This window comes from Panthera onca, chromosome E1, assembly GCF_046562875.1.
Source record: "Panthera onca isolate mPanOnc1 chromosome E1, mPanOnc1 haplotype 2, whole genome shotgun sequence".
Classification (NCBI taxonomy): domain Eukaryota; kingdom Metazoa; phylum Chordata; class Mammalia; order Carnivora; family Felidae; genus Panthera; species Panthera onca.
This window is the reverse complement of record NC_138352.1, coordinates 32,738,087-32,762,477: the sequence shown is the minus strand read 5'-3', so window position 1 is coordinate 32,762,477 and position 24,391 is coordinate 32,738,087. Positions and strand designations below refer to the sequence as shown.

General features: G+C 52.9%; 1 protein-coding gene across 1 annotated transcript in view; it reads left to right on the top strand.

Moving 5' to 3' along the window:
* Nucleotides 1-24,391, top strand: part of RPH3AL (rabphilin 3A like (without C2 domains)) — a 134,408-nt gene that overhangs the window by 34,073 nt on the left and 75,944 nt on the right. The window contains 3 exon segments of the mRNA XM_078437573.2: nucleotides 9,481-9,592; nucleotides 15,032-15,175; nucleotides 17,133-17,262. Of these exon segments, the coding sequence (XP_078293699.1) occupies nucleotides 9,481-9,592; nucleotides 15,032-15,175; nucleotides 17,133-17,262 (386 nt within the window).

The window sequence follows — 24,391 nt, the reverse complement described above, 5'->3', positions numbered from 1 at the left end:
GCAAGTATTTTTTGCTATTTATCCCTGCTTTTCCTTCCTCCTTTAGACCCTCGTCTACTCACCTGCCACCCTGGCCCATCACAGCTAGCTGTCTTGGGATGGCAGACTGGGCAGTAGAGGGTGTACAGGCACTCTTCCCGCCCGCCCAGGCCAGGCATGAGGAAAGGATCACAGCCGTCTGTCCTCCAGAGGCTGAATGCAGGCCCTGAATCCTGCCCAGTTCAGCACTCTCCGTGTCGGCTCAGATTTGGCACCAGGATGAAGCCTCTTTTCCAGCCCTGCGCAGGCTGCCTGCCAAGGCTCTAGGCCCCTCCCCAGTCCCCTCTCCTTACTCTGACATGTGGGTGGGGAGCAGAGAGGTCTTGTTTGCCTCTTGTGGCTCCAGTTTGCCTTCCTCATCTGGTCTTTTGGCCTTTCCACTGCTCACAAGTTTGAAAACCAAACTCTAAACAGCTCTGGGAGGGGGTTGGGCTGGATACTGAGGTCAGGGTTGGGATTTTATTTACCAGATAGCATTTGTATCAGTTATATATTTGTCACGATAATGCTGCGTAACAAGCACCTCCAAACTTGGTGGTTTACATTTATTTATTGTTCCTGAGTCCATGGGTCAGCCAGGGCTCTTGGCTAGACCTTGCATTTCATTCATCCTGGTTCAGCAACTCAGAGAAAACCTCCTACGCCTCGCGCACACGTTCTTTTGTTCTCTCTTGGTGGCTGTTTGGAAGCAGCGTCCTGCTTTTGCTGGCGACTTGTGCTTGCCTTTGCACGAGGTGTCCCCTCCTAGACCCTGTGGTTTCTTTCAGCCCTTCCATTCTGCCGGCTCCGTTCCCACTGTTCTCTCGGTATCATTTCTTCTCTCCCACGAGGCTGTCTATCCACAGCACACCCGGGGGCACTGGGGGGGGGGGGCGGGGGGGGGATGGTCATCGTCCCAGCTGTATCAGTGGATGCTCCCTGAAACAAAATCAAGGAGGTGGAAAATGCCAGGGTCTAAAGGTGGGAGACATAACCACCCCAGGGAAAGGTGATTAGCTTTGGTAATAGGGCAGGTGCCTGTGTCCCCACCCTGGCCCTGGCAGGCAGAGCAGAGGACTCCGTGGGTGTGTGTAATCCTTCTCAAAGGGCAGGTTGCTTTGTACCTCCCCGCCCCCGCCCTCTCGGAGACAGCTGCAGCCGCAGCGTTTCCCAGTACTGTGTTAAAGCACGTGTGAGTTTGGAGGGACGGGGGTCTGACAGCAGTGTTTTCTTGGATTAGTGACGATTCGTGCTGCTGTGTGGAGTTCACGGCAGTGCCCTTTCATTTCCTCCTCACCAGGAGGCTGTGGTGGAGTTGGAGCCCCCCGCCCCTTTTCGGAGGAGAATATTGGCTGGAGGGGGGGCGGTGTTACATGACTACCCGGGTCACTCAGGGCTCTGTGTTCACTGGATTCTGAGCACACGAAGCCCTTTAAGGCTTCTTTCAAGTGGATGCGAATGTTTGTGGAGCAGAGGCCTTTTTTAGTGATTAGAGGGCTGTACGTGTTATACGTTTTTTGTTGTTAATGTTTATTTTTGAGAGAGAGAGGGAGAGAACAAGCAGGGGAGGGGCAGAGAGAGAGGGAGACACAGAATCTGAAGTAGGCTCTAGGCTCTAGGCTCCGAGCACAGAGCCTGATGTGGGGCTCCAACTCATGAGCCTTGAGACCATGACCTGAGCCGAAGTCGGACGCTTAACCGACTGAGCCACCCAGGCACCCCTGGCTGTGTGCATTATAAAACCAGCTTATTGGAGATTTCCAGACAGGTTCTTTCATCTGCCTTCTGGGACCGAAAATCCAAAATCCACATGAGACCGATGGGAAAGAGATGCAACTCTGTCACTACGAAAAGTGGTGAACCATTCTAGAAGCACCTCGGAGAGAGCAGGCTGAGGCCTGCAACTGACAGCTTTGAGCGGCTGTGAACAGTAAAAGTTGTCTCAAGAATATATTAGCCAAAAGTATACTTTCCCCTTTGCACACCACGTGCAAAGGCAAACACAAGTCACCAGCAAGAGCAGGACGCTGCTTCCAAATAGCCACTGTGAGAGAACAAAAGGAATCGATCCTAACGAAATAATCAGAGACAGGCATGGAGGTTTATCTCACAGATACGCATTTTGGTGTTGAATATAAATATAATAGAACAAAACTGCAAGTCATCTGTGTGCTCCCAAAGAGGAAAATGACAAAATATATCCAGAATGCTAAGTTACAATTAAAAATCATGGTTTTTTGAGGCATTTTAATAATGTGAGAAAGTACCATGTGATAAGAAAACAGCAAACAGGATGTGTAGCAAGAACCCAATTTTATTTGGAATTTCTACAGAAATATCCAGAACAAAATCGGGAGGCCTTACACTGAGATGTCAAGAGTATTCATCTGGGGTGGGTGATGAGTGAGTGCAGGCTGGTTTCTGTCCTGTATTCTGCAGTGTCCAGAAGGCGACTGCGGTTGCATTGTGGCTTGTCCAGTGGAGACAGTCGACAGTGACTAACACCCAGAGTGACAGGCTTTGGACTTTAGGGAGAGACAATTGGAACTCTCTGTAAAAACGAGTTTGTTTTCACAGATCTGCCTCAGAAAGTTGCCTGGGGCTTATGAACCTCCTTCCCCATGGACTTTTCTTTCTTTCTTTCTTCTTTTTTTAAAGAAAGGAAGATCATTTTTTTAATGTTCATTTATTTTTGAGAGAGTGTGAGCGGGGGAGGGGCAGAGAGAGAGACAGACAGACAGACAGACAGACGGAATCCGAAGCAGGCTCCAGGCTCTGGGCTGTCGGCACAGAGCCTGATGTGGGGCTCGAACCCACGAGCTGTGAGATCATGACCTGAGCTGAAGTTGTCGGATGCTCAACCTGCTGAGCCACCGAGGCGCCCCCCACCCTGTGGAATTTTCTGAGGAAATGCATTTCCTGTTCCCTGTTCCCTGTCCCCCGAAGGGTCCCCTGAGTCCAGGATGGAGGCAGCACCTGGAGGCCCAGTGTCCCAGCGGGGGCCCTGTGGCACACTGGCCTCTGGGTTAAGTGGGGAGGTGGCTCAGCCGTCGGAGCCACTGGGTGCTGACTACCCAGCGGGGAGTCCCGAGGAACAAACTGTTTTGTGAGCGAACAAGTCGCAGAGCACGGGCTGCCCTGAGCTACTCTGCCTTGTTGTCTGAATCTCTCCTTGTCTGGGAACGGCCATCTCTCTGAGGAAATCAGTTGAGTGCCGGCTTTGTGGCAGGCCCTGTGCTGGGCCCCGGGGACAGAGAGGGGACGAGGGCACAGGCCTGTGGGGAAGGAGGGGGGAGCGTGTTGTCAGTAAAATGGGAGCCTGGGTTCCCAGACCTGACGCCCACCTCCCCCAGGACCAGTCTCCCTTCTTAGCAGGACACACACGCTCATGCACACACACACACGCACACGCGCACACCACATACGCCTCTCCTTCAGGCTCTTCCCCCTCACGGCTGGAAGGACTTCAGAGGGAGGCCTGGCCCCGGCCACCTATTCTCTGCTTGTTCAAGAGCAGGCCAGGGCTCCATGCAGCCCTCTCTCCGTGGACTCTGCCGCCTTGCTTCCCTCTAGGCCGGAGTCTCGCTTTTCTCTCCAGTATGTGTGGTTTGCATTTCCTGCCTTTTCACTGGCCTTCTGTAAGGCCCTGTTCTGTTCCGTCAGTTGATTTTTGGCCGGGACAGATTGGCACTTGTTAATACGTTCAACTCACATGGTAGTGCTCCTCGGAAGCCTTAAGGACCCAGCTCTTAAGAGAGCATGGGCTTTGGGAGGGGCCTCCTCCTGGAGCCCCCGCTGGAGGGGAGCAGAACCCAGGCGGTGCGTGCTGGCTGGTGGTGAGCACACAGCTTGGCAGAGGAGCCCCCTGGATGAAGAGCGTTCTGGAAGCCGGGGACAGGGGTTGGCTGGTGATGCGAGGGAGCCGGCAGCTGGCTCAGACTGAAGAGATTTGGAAAGCCTGAGCTGGCTCTGTTGGCAGTTTCCTAAAATGTGGCTCCTCGAGCTGCCCTTCCTCTCTCAGCGTCTGTCCCAAGGTTGCTCTTTGTAGACGAGGGACAGCTGTGCCTTGTGAGATGTGGGCTGCAGCCTGGGCAGAAGCCCCAGTTCTCCCTCGGACACACCCCTGTGGACAAGCCCGGCCGCGAACTTGGCACCGTCTAAGACCCTGCCGGCCAGCGTTCACAACCCCAGGGCCTCGAAGGTGCCATCCGCTCATCTTCCCTGAAGCTTCCTGAGCACAGTGACAGGGGTGGGGGACAGGGGAATGCCTTCCTTCTCCCGCCCCACCCCCTCAGGGACTAGGCTGGGGTGGGGCTCAGTTCCCACCTCCCAGGTTGGAGCAGCCACCCGCCTCCTGCCCCAGGACCCTTCTCCAGTCCCCCATCTGCCACCTGTGCCTCCCTCCCGCAACTCGCAACTTGGCAGGGTGGACTCAGGTGTCGGAATTGCCCAGGGCAGTCCCTCCAGCCTGTCTCCGCCCCTTCGGGTCCCTCTGAGAAAACGGGCCCAAAGAAGACAGCTGACTTGTTCCCGGGCTTTCAGGACGTGTGCATAAAAGCCAGACTTTGACCGGGCGTTTCTGTCCAGCTGAGTCTTCTTTCCCCCTTCCTCACCACCCAAAACGCTTCCCTCCGCCCTACGGCAGAAGGTGACCCAGTGCAGAGAAATTAACATTGAAGTAAGGGTTAGTAGACCAGCGCAGTTAGCTGTGTGACCTTTTCTCTTAACCTCTCTTGTTTCTCTTCTGTCCTGATTAGATTTAGGGAGAACAGAACAGTACCTGTGGCGACGGCAGAGTTATTTCTGCCAAAGTTTTGAAAAGAAGAGTAAAAAACCAAAAAACAGGAAAAAAAAAAAAAAAAGAAGAGGAACAGAACTCAGACGGGTCAGAGGAGAGAGAAATGTTAGCTTGGGGGCTCTCTTGCAAGTGATCCCCAAACTCTGGCACCCCTAGGGAGTGACCCACAGGAGACAAAAGGGCTTCATCCCCTAAAGGCTGATTTCAGCCTGTGAGGAACTGTTGTTGAAATCTTGACCTCTGCGATCTTCTCCTGGGTTGTCCCCACCTGTCCCCACCACTAAAGGAGGTGAAGGTGGGCGCGTGAGAGCCTGGGACCCCTTCCTTCTCCTCACCTCCCCCTGCCCAGCTCCACACAGTTTTGGTCCAGAAGATGGAATAGCCACCCTGAGGTTCCCTGGCTGGCTCCACCCCCTCTGGGGGTCACCCCTCGTGTGCCCCCGCTTCTGTGGGGTGTCTGTGGTAGAGCGGAAGGAGAGGCTCAGGACCCTCCAGCCCTGGGAGCAGTGGCCGGGGACGTGGCGCCCCCTGCAGGCTGTGGCAGGAGCGGTGGCTCCTCGACACCCTGTTTGCCCAGACACAGTCCAGTCCCTCTGGGTCAGGGAGACCCCCATCGTTTCCATTTCTTGCAGCTCCCAAAGTATTTTTTTTTTTTAAAGTTCGTATTTATTTATTTTGAGAGAGACAGAGAGAGAGAGAACGAGCTCGAGCGAGCAGGGGAGGAGCAGAGAGAGAGGAAGAGAGAGAGAGAATCCCAAGCAAGCTCTGTACCTCCAGCAAGGAGCCCAGTGTGGGGCTCAAACTCCCAAACCGTGAGATCATGACCTGAGCTGAAGTGGAACGCTTAACCGACTGAGCCACCCAGGCATCCCCTCAAAGTATTTTTTTAAAAAAATAATGAGCAGGCTAATGAATTGTAGTATGTTCTAAATGTTTACTTGGAACAGGGTAATGCTTTTCACACCCACGTGGCAGTGTGATTGTGCTAATCACAAGATAACAGAAATTTCAAAAAAACAACAAACCATAGAGCACTGAAGGCCGGAGGTGGGACACTGGTTTATACTTATTTGATGAGTGTCATCTTGACCCTGTCTGTGTTTTCCTGGATCATATGTTCGCCTCATTTGGGAGAAGATCAAGGCTTTCGATTTGAGGAGGACTTTGGTGATGGTGGCCTCCCAGTGCTGGGCCTGGCCATGGGGTCCCGTTAGGGTCTGGAGGTGCTCAGGTCTCTCTCCCCAGGTGGCCCACAGTGGAACACAGGTACTTGGATGTGCTGCGCGGGATAGGGAGACCACTGCATTCTAGGTCATGGGCCTGGTCTCTATGTGGGTCAGTTAGCTACAGTCCACCCGCTGCCCCCTGCTGGTCATCATAGAAATCGGTGACATTGGTCTGGAACAGTAGTTCTCAAACCATGATCCAAGGATCCCTGGGGATCCCCGTACCTTTCAGGAAATTCACAAGGTCAAAACCGTTTTCCTGATAGTAATAAGATACTGCATCCTGTTCTCTCACAAATGTACTGAAAATGAAAAGTTCATTAATGCGGTTCCAGAAGCCACAATTGAAACTAATCTTTAGGAAACTACCATCTGTTGAGTTCTGGTACAGTATGAAAGAGTATCCACAATTATCTAGGAAGACTATTGAAGTACTCCTCCCTTGGGACGCCTGGGTGCCTCAGTAGGTTGAGCATCCGACTCTTGATCTCGGTTCAGGTCTTGATCTCAGGGTCGTGAGTTCAAGCCCTACCTTGGGCTTTGTGCTGGACATGAAGCCTACTAAACAGATAGGTAGGTAGGTACATAGATTAAGATATTCCTCCCTTTTCCACATGTAGTACATATCTGTGAGGATCTGGATATCCTTCCTACAGTTTAACAAAACCACATAATTACAAAAGATTGAACAAAAAAAATCAGATATGAACACCCAGCTGAATTTTGTTAAACCAAATATTACACAGATTTTATTTTTATTTAAAAAGTTTTTTCACATTTATTTTTGAGAGAGACACATCACGAGCAGGGGAGGGACAGAGAGAGGGAGGGAGACACAGAATCCGAAGCAGGCTTCAGCCTCCGAGCTGTCAGCACAGAGCCCGACGTGGGGCTTGAACCCACAAACCATGAGACCACGAGACCATGACCTGTGCCGAAGCTGGACGCTTAACCGACCAAGCCACCCAGGCACACCTGCAGACTTTTTAAAATGTAAAGCAATACCATTCTCACTAATTGTTCTGAAAAAATATATTTTTAAATAAAATATAGAGAAGGAGCCTGGGTGGCTCAGTTGGTTGAGTGGCTGACTTTGGCTCAGGTCATGATCTCATAGTTTGTGAATTAGAGCCCCACAGTGGGCTCTCTGCTGTCAGTGCAGTGCCTGCTTTGGATCCCTTGTCCCCCTCCCTCTACACTTCCCCCTCTTGTGCTCTCTCTCTCAAAAAGAAATGTAACATGTTTGAGAGCAAGAGAAAGAGAGAGCGAGCGACAGAGCACAAACGGGAGGGGCAGAGAGGGAGACACAGAATCCGAAGCAGGCTCCAGGCTTCGAGCTGTCAGCACAGAGCCTGAGGCGGGGCTTGAACTCATGGACCGTGAGATCATGACCTGAGCTGATGTCAGATGCTTAACTCACTGAGCCATCCAGGCGCCCCTAAATATAAACACACACACACACACATACATACATACATACATAAAATATGTGAACATCTAATGGGTTTATTGTTTTTTGATGAATTACAATGAAAAATTTTTTTAGTTTTAATTTCTAATGTGGTAAATATGAATAGATAAAGCTCACATCATTTGCCATTGGAAAGAATTTTTTATAACAGTTTAATGAGGTATAGTTCCTATACCATAAAACTCACACTCTTGAAGGTTACAATTCATTGGTTTTAGTTTACTCTCAAAATTGTGCAACCATCATCGTGACCTAATTCCAGAACATTTTCATGACCCCCCAAAAGAAACCCTGAACTGAGTAGTAGAAACTCCTCATTCTCCTCTGGCCACCCGCACTCCAGACCCTGACAGCCATGAATCTACTTTTTGCCTCTCTGGATTTGCCTGTTCTGGACATTTCTTGTAAATGGAATCGTACAATATGTGGTCTTTTGTGACTGACTCTTGAAACTTAGCATAATGCTTCCAGGGTTCAGCTGTGTTATAGCCTGTGTCAGTACTTTATTCTTTTATGGCCAAATAATATTCCAGTGTGCATGGATATGGCATATTTTATCCATTTATCAGTTGGTGGACATTTAAATTGTTCCCTCTTTTTGGCTGTTGTGAATAATGTTGCTACGAACACCCATATAAAAGGTTTTGTGTGGACATATATGTTCAGTTCTCTTGGGTATATACCTCGAAGGAGTTTCTGGGTCACATGGTAACTCTGTTTAACATTGAAAGCACTGCTAGACTAATTTCCAACCTCAGTAACTTTTTTTAAAAAATGCTTATTAATTTTGAGAGAGAGGGAGAGAATGAGCATGAGTGGGGGAGGGGCAGAGAGCGAGGGAGACAGAATCCCAAGCAGGCTCCTTGCTGTTAGCACAGAGCCCCGTGTGGGGCTCCATCTCATGAACCGTGAGATCGTGACCTGAGCCGAGATCAAGAGTCAGACACCCAACCGACTGAGCCACCCAGGCGCCCCCAACCTCAGTAATTTTTAGGAGTATGAAAGATTCCTATGTTTGAGATCTACTGGTCTAGATGGGATTGGCTCAGGGGGGTGTGGATAACTCAGTGCAATCCCTCATCTTTGCTCTGGGATTGAGTTACTCTCTTTTCCATTCCCTCCCCTCAACACACACACACACACACACACACACACACACACACACACACCCTTCAGAATACATGAGCTAGATAATCCTCGTGCTAGATAATCAAGGAGCTGGTCTATCCTTGGTGGCAAGGAGAAAGGTAGCTAAGTTGGGCTGCACCAGTTAAACCACCAGGAAGTTCTGGAGCCGGGGTGCCTCCCTGCAGGATGCCCGAGGGTGCCGTTGTCATTGTAGTCCTGGTGGACCGTGCCCCCTACAGTTGTGCAGGATGGCAGTCCGGCTGCAGCCGCTGCTCTCTGCCCTCCTTCCTGCTCTGGGGAGCACTGTGATGGTCAGCAGAACGTGGTGGGGAGCAGAGCCCGTGAGGGTGGCCAACTTTCACTGCACCCATGGGCCTTGGGCTGCTGCGATGGGACCCCCAGGTTGGGGGGTGGTGTAAGGCTTGCCCGGGCTATCTGGCTGTGTGCCCCCCTGGCCCCAGCCCCTCCTGCTAGGCACTGTGCTCAGTCCAGTAGGGGCTGTACTTGGGAGGGGCGGGAGTCAAATGCCCTCAGGGCCTGCCGGCCAAGTTGAAGATTACTGAGATGTGCCTCTCCTCCCTTTTCTGCTTCTAACCCCGGATGTCCGGCCAGTCATGTCCAATCTTATCACTTAGCTCCATGAGCCACGTAGTTATCCCTCCCAGAATTAGGAGAAAGAGGAGCTTTGAGGGAACGGTATTTAGCTGGAGAAGGGATTCTGTGGGCGATGCGTCCGCAGGTGGCCTGGCACGGGGACGCACCGGAAGTGCCAGCGCTTGGTGCGCCATCTCCTTCCCAGCTGATGACATGCTCCTTGTCTTTCCCTCTTCTCACCTCAGATGTGACTCCCTGCCCCGGCTGGGCACTCCAGGCCATGGCCGACACCATCTTCGGCAGCGGGAACGACCAGTGGGTTTGCCCCAATGATCGGCAGCTTGCCCTGCGAGCCAAGTGAGTCCCCCAAGGCCCCGCCAGGCCTTCCCTTCCTCCTCCATCCCTGCTTCCCTCCATTTTTGGACAAGATTCATTATCGGGGACCCGGAAAGAGAAGTTTGGAGACAAGTGCATGACTGAGGCACACCAGGCCCGAGCTGGGCACTTAACAGCCATTCACTCATTAACTGCCACGTCGGACTTACCCTCATTTCTTGGATGAGGAAAACGAGGCTGGGCTCCTTGCCCAAGGCACTCACCTTGTGAGTGGCAGGCCTGGGACCCGCACCCAGGCTCCCCTGACTCCCATGCCTGTGTTCTTTCTATCACAGCAGGCTGGGGGTGCGGGTGTCAAACTGCTTCCTCTGCCTTCTCGGTTAAGAATATAAATCCCCCTGTCACTGAGCCTTCAGTCCCTGAGCCCCTGCCCCCGTCACCTCCCTGCCCGGGCTGAAACACACAGCCAGCCTCAAGGCATCCCCGGTCTCCTCCCTGCCCTTAACAGGGCCTCTCTGATGCTGGTTTGTCCCCTGAGAGCCCCAGTTTTCCTGTTACCCTCAGCCTGGTGATCCCTCAGATCCAGTTAGATTGGGCCATCTCTCCTCAATGTCCCCTTGTGGCTGGAGACCAGAGGCTCCCGGATGCCTGTCCTGCCTTCCAGTCTTCCCTATCCATCTGAGGATTTGGTGGTCCCCAGTACCTGATAAGCCCAAGAATGCCCCTTCGATCTGTCAAACAGTGTCAGTTATGGGAGCCGGCATTTCCCCAACGGGACCAAATTCAAGAAATTTGCAATTAGATGTTACAGGCCTGCAGGGGGACAGAGCTGAAACATCAAAGAGGGATAGAAAAATTAATCCGAAATGCCCGAGAAGAGTGGAGCCCTGCATGATTTGCAGGAATCTCCGTGCAGTAGTTAATTTGTCCCTCTCACTGGGGTGGCTCAGCTCCTTTCAGCCCCTGCACAGCGCCCCCCACAAGGGAGAGACCAGGGATGAAGCCAGCCCCTGTCCCTCTCTGCTTCGATGCCAGGCAAGACGATGTATCCTCCCTGGCAGCATATGAAGAGAGCTGTGCTCTTGTACCAGGGCCTGGTGTGACCCCTGATGACCCCTGTGGCATTTCTTTGAGTTTTCCCTGACCTTGTCTTGTGCTCAGCAGCAGCCAGAAGCTGTTGTAGCGTCTTTTAGAAGAGCAAATGCTTTTATCTCCTCCCCAGGGTGTGCTGCCTTGTAATACCAGGCTCCTTGTAATGCCAGGCTCCGTAAAGAAGAATACCACAAATCCTGCAACTGGGCGCTATGCCCTGACGGTTCCTCTGGGAGGCCAGGGGAAGTTACCACCCGGGCATCAGCTCAGGTCTGTCCTGAGACATCAGACATTTTCTAACCCCCTACCAGGTGCCAGGCACTGGTTGCACAGCAGTGAACAAGACCAATATGGTGCTTGGTCTTAAGGCACTGATAGGGAGAGGTGAACATTATACATGAAATTACCCATGTGTAGCTACTTTGACAGTGGAAGCAGGCAGTGGGGTGAAGAAGGCAGGTGCTAACTTAATCCAGGGATTTGGAGAGGCTTCCCTGAGAATGGTGATGTTTAATTTGAGTCCTGGAGGAGGGGTACATGTTAGATGGAAATAGGGGGAAGGAGCTTCTAGGCAGAAGGAATAGCATGAGCAAAGGCCCTGAGGTAGAAGGAACATGCCATGTAGAGGGCCTGATAGGAGGCCACTGTGGCTTGAATGCAGAGTGAGGTGCTAAAAGGGGGGAAAGGAAGTTGGGGAAGTGTTCAGGGGCCAGATAGGGCAGGGCTGGTCCCCTAGACTCACATTCTGGACGGGGAGACAGAGGGTCTCCCACCCGGCCTTGAGGTAATGTTTAAGCCCTGTGATGGAGCTATGCCTGGGCCTTCTGGGAACTCTGAGAATGGACTCTTGACCCACCTTGGAGCGAATCTTCACCATGCATCTAAAAGAAGTCTTGAGGCACCTGGGTGGTTCAGTTGGTTAAGCATCCGACTTTGGTTCAGGTCATGATCTCACAGGTTGTGAGTTTGAGCCCCACGTCGGGCTCTCTGCTATTAGCATGGAGCCTACTTTGGATCCGCTGTCTCCCTCCCTCTCTGCCCCTCCCCCGCCGTCTTTCTCAAAATTAAATAAACATTAAAAAATAAAAAATAAAAGAAGACTTTAAAAAGAATAGGAGCGACCCAGTGGAAAAGGGGGTTTAGGGAGAGGGGCAGGCACTGCAGGTGGAGGACACAGTGTGAGCAAAGGCCTGGACACAGTGTGTAGCCTAGAATGCAAGGAACTAGGAACAGTTGTTGGTGCACCGTGTGAGGCCAGGCCAGCCGAGAGCTGAGGCCACCGTATGGGGGGGATGTACAGATGGGCGCTGGTCGCCACTGAAGAGTCTTCCTCGGGGCTTACAACCATGCCTATTATCTGGCAGCCACGAGTTGGCCACCTTTGGTGGTGTGGAGGGCCATTCCGGGGAACAAGATACTCAGTGGCAGCCAGGGCCATAGGCACGAGCTGCAGCCTGACTGGACAGAGGCAGGGGCCCGGGGAGGAGGTTGAATGAGAGGACAGCTTGTCAGGGCTTGGTAGGTGACCAGATGGAGGCAGAAATGGAGGCCTGGAGGATGCCCTAGGGAAGCCTGGCAGGGGGCTGTCAGCAGCGGCTGGCCATGGGCTCCTTGGATCTGGAGGCCAACCAACCTCTGATCACCTTTATGGTTTATTTTATTATTATTATTTTAATGTTTATGTATTTATTTTGAGAGAGAGAGTGTGTGTGTGTGTGTGTGTGTGTGTGTGTGCGTGCACGTGTGTGTGCGTGCACAAGTAGGGGAGGGGCAGAGAGAGGGAGAAAGAGAGAATCCCAAGCAGGCTGCAGGCTGTCAGCGCAGAGCCTGATGCGGGGCTCAAACTCACAAACTGTGAGATCATGACCTGAGCTGAAATCAAGAGTCGGAGGCTTAACCGACTGAGCCACTCGGGCACCTCTGACTTGCCTTTAGAAAGCTATCTAACTACACTTGGTCTCTTTACTCCACTGAGAAATGGGGAGACTGCCTTATAGAATGGCAGGAGGGTCCAGCGTGAAGAGGTCTGCCGTGCCCTGGGCGGAGCCAGGCCCAGAGCTAGCTGGGTAGGATTTGCACCCGCCAGGATGGATGGCAGTTGCTGGTGCTGTGCCCTCCCGCTTCTGTGTTGCTTGGCTTTTCTTTTTCCCATGCGGTGGGAGGCCTGAGCTTGGGGACCCTGTTTTCCAGGTCTCCTCCCTGGGCCCAGTGAGTCACACACAGAGGGTGTCCTGGCCAGTCACTTGAGTCCTTGAAATGCTCAGGTGGAGAAAGCCTGCAGGTTGGGGTGAGAGAGTGTTGCCTTTCAGGGCCTGAGTCTGCCCAGTGCACAGAGGAAAGGCGGGCGCGTGCCCTTGCCCACTCCAAGGACTGGACTCCCTTCCTCTGCCCCCCAGTCCTGCCCCTTTCCTATTGTTCGCTTCCCCCAGCCCCGTGAGGACCGCTTGAGAAAATGTTGGTCTAGGGCTGTGCTTCTTTTTGAATTGGAGACATAAGCGGTCTAGAAGTCTGGAGACCCTCAGTACAGCATATTGTTTTATTTTATGTCTTTGAGCCTTTGCACGCATGGGTCCTCTGCCTGAACGCCGTCCCCCTCTTTCCGTTTGGGGAAGCGCCCGTTCATCCTGCACAAGCCCTGCCTCTTTGGTCAAGCCATTCCTGATGGTCCTACCCGTGGTGATTATAGTAATCATCAGTAACCACCACTGATTAAGCAATTGGGCATCTGCTGTATGCAGAGCGCCCTGTCTACCCTGCCTCGTTTAATCTGCATGGCGCCCTTTATAGAGGCAGATCGGGAGATCCGGCTGTGAACAGCTGCCTGCATTCTCACCGCTGGGAAGGGAGGGAGCCAGAAGGTAAAAACCAGCAGACTCCAGTCTGAGTCCTTCACCTTAACCAGCCTGCTCTACTTGCGGAGGGAGGATGCGCTCTTTCGCCCTCCTGACACTCACTGTGCCCACCGTGCAAGAACTGTTGGTTGTAGCAGCCTGGGTGGGGCAGTGATATGAGACCACCGGTGTCCACCTTGTGTCAGGGAACCACCCGGAAGGCGTTGACATCCTCACCCTCCTTCTCTGTGTCCTGCATCTAAGACTCTTGCCTGCTGTCACTTCTTTTTTTTTTTAAGTGTGTTTGTTTTGAGAGTGAGTGTGGGGGGAGGAACAGGGAGAGAGGGAGAGACGGGGGGGGGGGGGCAGAGTGGGGGAAGGGCAGAGAGAGAGAGAGAGAGAGGAGGGAGAGAGAATTGCAAGCAGGCTCCGCGCTGCCATTGCCGAGCCCTGTGCGGGGCTCGAACCCATGAATTGCGAGATCGTGACCTGAGCTGAAACCGAGAGTCGAACGCTTAACCGACTGAGCCACCCAGGCACCCCTGCTGTCACTTCTTTAGGGAAGCCCTTCCAGAACATAGCCCGACTAGGTTAGTTCTCTTATTTATACATCCTCCTAATGCCCGCCTGCATGTCCCACCCAGCAGCACATCCCTAACACCTAACGAGCCCCAGTGGACACCCAACAAATATGTGCTGACTGCATAGCTCTTCTTGGTTTTCATTAAGTAAATACTGGTGTAACTGACTGGGCATCGGTGTCCCCAAGCACGTTACAGTTCTTCGAGGTGGCCACTTGCCATCTTGCCTGTCTCTGTGTCCCCAGCACTTGGCTCAGAATGTCTCAGAGATGCTGGGACCCTGGGCAGAGACTTGGGGCTTGGTCTGCTGCCGCCACTCCCTTTCCATCCAGAAAGATGGGACGGGTGTGAATTCTTGCCCTCAGCCCCTGGTCACATCTTCAGGAGGCGGCGCTCTCGCAGCCCATGGCCGTGGAGACTCTAGGGTCCCCCGGCTGTGCCCCAGCTCTGCCCCACCACCCGGCCTGCCCTCGCCACCTCTCCTGGTACACTGCTGTGTTGCCCTCCTGCCCTCGAACCCTCTAGTTTTCAAACTGCTGTGTGCATCTCCTTTTCTCTTCAGGGTTTGTTTTTAACCTAATTGCCACTCTTTCCTATCCCGTGGTCAAGTTCCGTTTCACTTATACGCCTCAGATCTCAGTCTCGATGATCTTCCGTGTTCCTCCCTCGGAAGCCTCACATGCCCTGGCCGTGGCCTTTCTCCATCCGTCCAGAGGCCACACTCCATGCTCCTGCCTCCCACGGTGCTAAGCCAGCACTGCCGTCTGTGCGGGACCCAGTGGCTGGCAGGTGTCAGAGCCAGCTTTCAAAGCGTCTGCCCTGTTCCCTGAATCCTTCCTCCTGACACACGGCTCCTGGGCCGTCCCCAGACTGTTTCCAGGGGGGCTTCGTGACCTGGCAGGGCTGCCTGGGGTTGCACTGTGGTGGCCTCAAGGCCGGCTGTGTTCTCTCTCCAGGCTGCAGACGGGCTGGTCTGTGCACACCTATCAGACGGAGAAGCAGAGGAAGAACCAGTGCCTCAGCCCCGCCGAGGTGGAGACCATCCTGCAGGTGATCCAGAGAGCAGAGCGGCTGGACGTCCTGGAGCAGCAGAGAATTGGGTAAGGGCCGCTTCTGAGCTGGGACGGGATCCAGGAGAGGGAAGCAGAGGCATTTAGTGTCAGATCAACACTCTGGGTCCTCGTGCTGGCTGTCACCATGCAGAGTGAGTCTGCTCTGCCCCAGTGCCCCCGGGATATAGATGCATAACCCAGCCCAGCAAAGCCTCAGAAGGCCCCTCTGTAAGAAGTGCTCCCTGTACACGTGAGCCCAGGCACATGTGAGCAGAAGTGCTCTCTGGAGGGCGCGTAGGTAGAGGCAGCTTCTGTGCAGTCTGCTCCCCCTTGGTCCCAGGCAGAGCCTGATCACCTCAGGGGAGAATGTAGGGTTGCCATGAGAGAGAGGCCTAGGTGTTTGGTTCTGGGCTCCACCTGATAGGAACTGTATAACTCTCGTGGAAAGTGACTTTATATTTCTGAGCCTCAATCTTTTCCTCTTTATTAAAAAAAATTTTTTTAACGTTTGTGTACTTTTGAGAGACACAGAGAGACAGAGCATGAGTGGGGGAGAGGCAGAGAGAGGGAGACACAGAGTCCGAAGCAGGCTCCAGGCTCTGAGCTGTCAGCACAGAGCCTGACCCGGGGCTCGAACTCATGGAGCCGTGAGATCATGACCTGAGCTGAAGTCCAGTGTTTAACTGACTAAGCCACCCAGGCGCCCCAATCTTCTCCTCTTTAAAGTGAGGGAAAATAGCATCCTCCTCACTGGGGGAGGGGGCTGAGACAACGTATCTGCAATCTGTCCTCCATTTGTTCGTTCAGGAGTTTCCACTGAGTGTCCCCTGGGTACTGGAGATACAGTGGCCGATAAGACCGAAGTGGCCACCAGCCTCGTGGGGGTTGTAGGGTTGCCATGAAGGGAGGGAGTCACAGTGGGCTGAGGGGCCTGGGGCCCTGAGGAGAGTGACCTATCCTAGCAGGGCTCAGGGGAGGCTCCCGGACACTCGGCATCAGAGGTTCAGAGAAGATCACTTTTTCTTTCTTCCTCCAGTTTCTTCATGCACCCACTTGCTCAAACCAAAACCTCTACATCATCCCGGATCTCCCTCTTACCCCCCACCCTCACGCCCCATTTCCAGTAATGCCAGTCTTGGTCCCCCCTCACTGGACCTCCCACTGCCTCCTGCTGGCTTCCTCACCTGCACTACCCTCCCCCCTCCCCCCCCCCCCACCTGCCAACCCCAGTCCTGGCTCTCCACCCACAGCTGGAGTGAGCTTTTAAAAATGTCACTTGGATCAAATCGCCCCTCTCCTTAAAACTCTTCAGAGGGTTCATATTGATCTTAGAATATAATCCAAACTCTATATTGTGACCTACAAAACCCTTGTCATCTGTCCCCTCCTCGCCCCTCCAGCCCCCTTTATCCCAGGCTCCTGCTGGTTCACAGGGAGGTGGTCCTACCAGCCACCCTGCTGTTCTAAGGTGCCAAGGCCTTTGCCTTTGCCCTCCTCCTGGAGTGCCCCTCCCCCGCTCTTCACGTGGTTTGGCCTTGTCAGTTCACACGTTCTCGTTCTCGGAGAGGCCGTCACTGATCACCATTGGACATGCCTGGGCATACAGTCCCCCTTAGACATCTCCCCACACACTTAGTTGATTTTATAGCACGCCCTCTGTCTGAAATCAGTTTGCACGTTGACTTCTTCATGGACTTCCTCGCTTTACCGAACATAAGTTCTGTGAGAGCAGGGACCGTGTCTGTCTCTGGCTTGTTTGCTTCAATATTCCCAGTCCCTGGCACATCGTAGGTACTCAATAGTTGGCGAGCAAATGAATGACTAGGAGCTGGCCTGGGAAAGGGGTGGGGCAGGGAACAGTACCCCAGGTGAGGGAGTAGCACAAGGGGCAGGATACAGTGCTGGGGCCCCGTGGCAGCCACACCCGGGCAGTGGTCAGGTTGGGCACAGGAAACATCCCATCTGACTCTGGTCACATTCCATCTGACTCTGTCCTGTGCTGCAGGCGGCTGGTGGAGCGGCTGGAGACCATGAGGCGGAACGTGATGGGGAATGGCCTCTCCCAGTGTCTGCTGTGTGGGGAGATGCTGGGCTTCCTGGGCAGCTCCTCGGTGTTCTGCAAAGACTGCAGGAAGGTAAGGCCCTGCTCTGCGGGAGTGTCTACTGCGTGTGTCTGTGTGTGTCTTTGCGTGCACACAGTATCCTGTGCTTGTTGGCAAGAAGAACTGAGGCCTTAGGTCAAATGGCCTGTCTTCTAGGGCCACCTGTGGGGAGTGGACCTCTGGATTTCTCAGGCCTGGGTATGAATTCAGTTCTTCCACCAGCTGGATGACCCCAGAAAACTTGTTTAATATGTTGAGTCTCGTCTTCCTCATCTGTAAAATAGGGATAACGATAATATGTACCCTAGAAAGTTGTGAGGATTATTTATTACATGCAAAGCTCTTTAAAACCTTATTTGGCACATAAGTACTCAATAAATTTTATTAGTCATTTTAAATAAATAAAATCCACCTCAGGGCCAGTGTGCTAGGATAATACTTCTTATTCTGTTGATCTGCTCTCAATCCCTGGCCCCTCAAATGAGAATGATTTTTGCTGCAAAGTCAAATGGATTTTTCCCTTATCTTATACTCCACAGATTATTCTAAATTGTGCCACATATTAAATTGGTTCCTATTGAGTCCAGGACTTCTTTTTTTGTTTTTTAATTTTTTTTAATGTTTAGTTTTGAGAGAGAGACACACACACACACACACACACACACACATACACACACACACAGAGTGTGAGTTGGGGAGGGGCAGAGAGAGGGAGACACAGAATCCAAAGCAGGCTCCAGGCTCTGAGTTGTCGGCACAGAGACAGATGAGGGTCTCGAACTCATGAACTGCGAGATCATGACCTGAGCCGAAGTCGGACGCTTAACCGACTGAATCACCCAGGCGCCTTGAGTCCAGAACTTCTTTTTTTTTTAATTTTTTTTTTCAACGTTTTTTATTTATTTTTGGGACAGAGAGAGACAGAGCATGAACGGGGGAGGGGCAGAGAGAGAGGGAGACACAGAATCGGAAGCAGGCTCCAGGCTCCGAGCCATCAGCCCAGAGCCTGACGTGGGGCTCGAACTCACGGACCGCGAGATCGTGACCTGGCCGAAGTCGGACGCTTAACCGACTGCGCCACCCAGGCGCCCCTAGAACTTCTTAAAGTAACTGTTTTTCCTGGAGTTTCTAATTACCTTTCTTTTCTTATTGACCCAAGAATAATGTGCCTTCCAATCCTCAGGATTATTTAGCATCTCAATTTTACTCTCTATGGCATGGAGCCTACATTTTTTTCCTTCGAGACACTTAGTCTTAACTCCAGGCCAGACTAGTTGCTGCATAGCTGTCATCACGGGACTTCCCTTGACTGCCTTCCTAGGTTAGAGACACTTTTCCCAAGTTACTATATCTTCCTCTTTCTTTTGTTTTTTTCACTCTAGTTTTACTGGCACCCATCTTCCATGTGTTTTAAGCCTAGAGTTATTTTGGTCAACAAGACAAAGATAGAAACTTCTCTCTTGAGATTACACTGGGTAAGGGAACCGAAAGCAAGTAATGATCAAATAAGAATATTTCAGGACATAATACATTCTGGGAATGTATTGTAACAGGGGATAGAAGATCGGGGATGGGGTGGGGTGGGGTGGTTAGAACAAGAGGACTGTAGAATATAGAGAAGTCAAAGAAGTAAACATGGACTTGGCCACATGGAGGCCATCGGCAGCCTTGATAAGATCATTTTGAGTCGCATTCAAAAGCTGGACGAGAGAACCAAGATGCAAAAAGGTCAATATACCAAACTAATAAGTGGGAAAGCCAGGATTTCAGATAAGGTCACTTTTCCCCTGTCTGTGACATGTGGTGAACTGGGCTAAGGAGTGTGGATTCGCTGGTGAAGGGTCCCAAGAACAGTGGAGATGCGGCAGGGCAGGGGGTGGGGTGCACTTGTGTGTCAGCTCCCCCTTAAGCCCTTCGTGGCCTTGGACCAGATACCAACATAGGTAGTAGGCAGAGGGACTCAGAACGCCTTGTTCCCAGCCCTTGGGCAGGTTCGGTTATATTCTGTGACTTCTGCCTGGGACAACGGGGCCCAGCAGCCTATTTCCTCTTTCTGCCCCTCTACCCCCACAACTGCTATAAATGTCCAGGTTTGTGGGGCCCTGACGAGGGGGCAGAGCCTTGTCTCTTCCCCTGGAAAAGTCTGGGACCTCTGCTATAGAGGCCGGCTCCTGCCCTGACTGCTGAAGAGTCCTTGGAGAGCCATTTCCTAGGCAACAGTGGTGTTCCCGGGGAATGACCTCAGCTGCATGGGGGTGGACAGGGTACAAAATATTCTTCTAGATGCCCCACCCCATGGTATCCTGGAGCACTGGGCTGGTCCAGAGACATTTCCATTTGAAATTGTTCTTATTTTGCAGCAGGCTGATGACCTGGTTTTGGCTTGGGTGGTGAGGTGGGAGGCCTTTGAGTTTCTGAGGGGAGTTGCTCCTGGGTAGAAGTGGAGGAGAGGGTGCTAGTTGGGGCCACAGACGAACGATGGGCATTTGGAGGTTTTCTTCATCCATCCTTGAGAAGATTGTGTCATTCGCTCATTCATCCATCCATTCATTCTGCAAACAGTAGCGGGCCTCCTACGTGCTACGTCCTAGGTGCTGACAAACCATGAACGAGAAAGGCAAACAAACCCCTTGCCCCCGTGGAGATTTTTTCCAGGGGTGGGAGAAGAGAGACAACAGACAAACACACCGTGAATTAGAGCAGGGCAGTGTGGTGGAGTATGACCATGAAGGCCTCTCTGAGCTCAGAGCTGAAGGAGCCAGCCCTGGGAAGATCCGGGTGGAAAAGTGTTCCAGGCAGAGGGAGCAGCAAGCATGAAGTTCCTGAGGTGGAAACCAGCTGGGGCATGTTCAAGGAACTGACGAAGGCACCTGGGGCAGAGGCGGGCGTGCCGATCCCACAAGAGCTTCGAAAGTCAAGGTCAGGAGTTGAGATTTGGTTCTAAGTTTAATAGGATGCCAGTGGAGTGTTTTAAGCAAGGGTGTGATGTGATCTGATTTGTCTTTGTACGTGATGAGCCCAGCTGCTGGCGGCTCATCCTAATCCGTCTGGCGAGTGGGTTGCAGGGGGAGATAAAGTGACAGTGGGAGACCTGTTAGGCACTGCCTGTCATTAGGGATGAGACAGTGGGGTTGGAGATGAGGCAACGCAGCCTGGGGGTCACATATTTTCACTGTATCTAAGCAGGTGGGGACGGGTTACAGAGGATGATCTAGGGTCCCGGGAGGGAAAGCAGGTCCTAGGCTGCAGATGGGCCAGAGCAAGAGGCCACTCCGCCTGCCCTGTGTGATAAAGGGGCGGTGGTCCTCCTGGGCTTGCCAGTGAATGCAGTTCCTGTGCACATGGGCGTGGGTTGCCGTCCCAGCTCGACCACAGCACCGGGACCTTGTACAAGGTCTCTAGAACTTAACCTCTGGGCTTCTGTTTCTTCACCTGTAAATGGGGTAATAAAGCTTCTTACGTCATCATCGGGTGGGTGTGAGGAGGAGGTGAGCTAAGGCGGCGGAAGCCCTTAGCAGAGTGCAGGATCCATTTCAAAGACCCAGTAAAGGATACCTGTTGCTGTTATTCATCCACTTCGGGGTCCTGGCTGTTCAGACCCAGGATGGAGCTGACCTTCCACATATCTCAGATAGATTTAGTGACACCCTATGTCTCAGCTCAGGCTGCCAAAACCAAATGCCACAGACTACGCAGCTGCCCTAAGAGAAATTTGTTTCTCACAGTTCTGGAGGCTGGAAGTCCAAGATCAAGGTGCCGGCTGATTCACTTTCTAGTACAGACTCTCTTCCTGGCTCGAACACTCCTGGCTTCTCACTGGGTCCTACCTGGCAGAGAGCGAGCTCTGGCCTCTCTTTTCTCATAAGGACACCAATCCTACTGGATCAGGACCCCACCCTTATGACCTCATTTAACCCTAATTACCTCCTAAAGACCCCTTGTCTCCAGGACAGTCATATTGGGGGTTAGGAGAGCTAACTGATGATACTCTCCATCAGTATTTGAATTTTTAGGGGATACAATTCAGTCCATAGCACCCCACATTTTCTTTATTAGAACTCATGTTTTCTTGTACTTAAAATTGGAGCTCCCACAATTAGTCGAATAGTTTTGATAATTCATATAAAAGTTTCCAGATGTCTTTGTAGCTCTTCAGCGTTGGATGTCCTGAGCCAGCAGGGAGATGCCTTGGTTTCTGTGAAGTACTTCATATAAATGTTAACACTCAATCACTTACACAACTGGTGTGGGCTAATTTGGGGTTAGAGGAATCCAAAAGGAGAGGTGTCTAGAACAGTGACTTCTCTCAGGTCCTGACAGTCAAGGTGGGCAGACTGTATTGTCTAGAGTGATGCTCAACACGGCTGGACCAGGGTTCCAGGAGGAGAGCAGTGGGGAGGTCTGCCTGTAGGAGCTGGTTCCTGGAAGCTGACTGGGCTTCTGAGAGGCTGAGAGCAGAGTGAAGGGCATTTCGAGGAGGGGAGAACAGCACAGCAGAGGCACATAGCTGGAAACAGGCTGGGCAAGGACTTGACGATAAGGGTGCAAGCCCCGAGGACGAGGAGAAGTGGGCTGAAAGAAGGAAGGACGTAGGAGAAGGTATCAGATTTGACTGGGGAACGGGAGCCTTGGGGGAGGGACAAGACAAGATCCTGGGGACTCGAAGACGTGGGGGCAGGGCCGAGATCTTTGGAAGGAGATGGGGCTCATTAGAAGGAAGAGGTGTCTTGAGGGCCAAGCTGTATTTGAGCAGAGTAGGCAGGTCTATATGGCCCTGGGTCCCCCGGGAAATGGCCACAGAGGTGCAGACCCCCTGCCAGGGTGGGGCCACTCTGCCAGGTGGTGGTCACTTACAGCCAAGTCCCAAGAGAATCAGGAGGGAGGTTCAGACTTAACCTTAGAGCCCCTGTTCTAGTTAAAGGTTTAGTTAAAGCTTTGCAGGGGCTCTACAGTGTCTGGGGAGGGGAGGGACGGTGTCCTCCTTTCACTTATCCATCAAATATTTATCGTAGGTCTGTGCGTACAGGCACTGGGGATACAGTGTAAAGACACACAGACCCTACCCTCTGGAGGGGGTGTTAAAGGATTATGGATAATTAATTACAGTTGTGGTTGGGGTTACTGAGGCGGCCCTGGGGGACTGAGAGAGCTCTAACAGGGCACTGGACCTAATGAGGGGCATCAGGAGCCCTCCCCTCTGGGCTCACCAATTTCTAGGGAGCTTCCCCTGTTTATTTCCACATCCACTGGCCACCCTCTCGCCTTTTGCCTGCAGCCCTGGGTGCTGGGAGGTGTGCGGGCGTGGGCAGGCTGCAGAGAGGGGATGCTGGGGAGACCTCCGACACGGGAAGTGTTCAGATCCAAGCCTGGGGGGCACATGCGCAGGCGCTCCTGGCCACACGGAGCTGTCCCCAGCAAGAGCCCTGACACATTCAGCAGTCACAAGCTAATGAGTGTGCTGGTAGAACCCATGCCGGTCCTTGGTGCAATGTCCCCTCCGTAATTGGGTCTGCACGCCCAGGCTGCCAGCCCTCATTACCAGAGGGCTGTGGTGGGAAGGGAAAGGGGCTGGCTGGTTAATTAGAGAGCCCTGGTGCTTCTGATTGCTTAGGCGCTGAGTCAGCCCGCTTTCGGTTTGATGGAGAGTCTTCACCAACCATGGCGGAGCGGGGGCGGACAGGGCTGCGGGAGAACCCACCTGAGCCCAGGACGGCGTTGTCACTGTGCAGGGGAAGCAGTCACGGTTTGTCTGGTCTCGGCCAAAATGCGGACCCAGAGGGGCTTGCGCATGAAACAGAGGTCTCTGTAATGTGTTCGCTGAGTCCATGTGAAAGAGGGACTCTTTCTACTCTGCTTCAAGCCCTTAGGGACAGTCCAGCTTCTTGTGGGGTCAGGCATCCTGCACAGGATAGGGAAGCCCGGCAGGAAGGGGCCACGCCCTGAACCCCATTCCTGCCCCCCCCCCCGCCCCTGCTCAGGGCCCTGAGGAGGTGTGTCCTTCGGGGGAGCTGGCAGTGACCCCCACCCCCTGCACTAGTCCCCATGACCTCATCCAACCCTGATCACCTCCCAAAGGGCCCCCTCCAGACACCATCACCGTGGGGGTTAGGACGATGACGCATGAATTTTGAGGGGGCACATTCAGTCCCTGGTACCTGCTGAACAGAAACCCTGGGGGGTGGGGGCACTGACCTGTGTGTAACAAGGGCTCCAGGGGATGCTCATTCTCTTTGGGTTTGAAAACCTCTGCTCTAAGGTCCCAGCCCCAGGCCCGGCCCAGGACCTCTGCCTGTCTCCCTCTCCTTGCCCTCCCCCACACCTCCCAGTCCCCACATCCCCCCACACCTCCCCCCCCATACCTCCACACCCCCACACCACACACCACACGCCCCAGCTCAGGGTCTCCCGCACCCTCCCTCAGGCCATCCTCGCTCTCGCAAACCGTGGGCCCCGAGGCCGTGTCTTTCTCACTTTGTGACGTCCTTTAGGGTTTATAAAGCTGTTTCGCAAACCTTTTTGAGCCTCAGGACAAAGCCGTAAGGAGAGCAGGGGGCTTCGTCTGAGGTCATGCGGCCCAGTTGGGTGACCCAGCCAGGCAGTGGGGAGCTGGGTTCCCCGGGGGTGTTCGCTGCACCGTGCTTTGCCGCTCCTTCATTTCTTCAGACCAAAGCAGCCACATCATCTCCCTTCCTTGGAGAAGCAGGGCTATCTTTGTAGCGAACACAGAAGAAGAAACATACTCAGTGGTTAAATATCAGAAACTTTCTCTGAAATCAGGAATAAGACAAGTGCTGTGTATCTTTATCCAACATTGTGCTAGAAGCCTGGCCAGTGCAATCAGGCAAGGGAAGAAACGTATGGTACAAGGACTGGAAAAGAATAGCTAAAACCGTCATTATCTCTGAATAACATGATTATGCAACTAGAAAAATCTGAAAGAATCTAAATACAAATGGTTACGGGGCGCCTGGGTGGCTCAGTTGGTTAAGCGTCCAACTTCAGCTCAGGTCATGATCTCATGGTTCACGGGTTCGAGTCCCGCGTTGGGCTCTGTGCAGACAGTTCAGGGCCTGGAGCCTGCTTCGGATTCTGTCTCCCTCTCTCTCTGCCCCTCCCCTGCTCATGCTCTGTCTCTCTCTCTCTCTCTCTCTCCCTCTCAAAA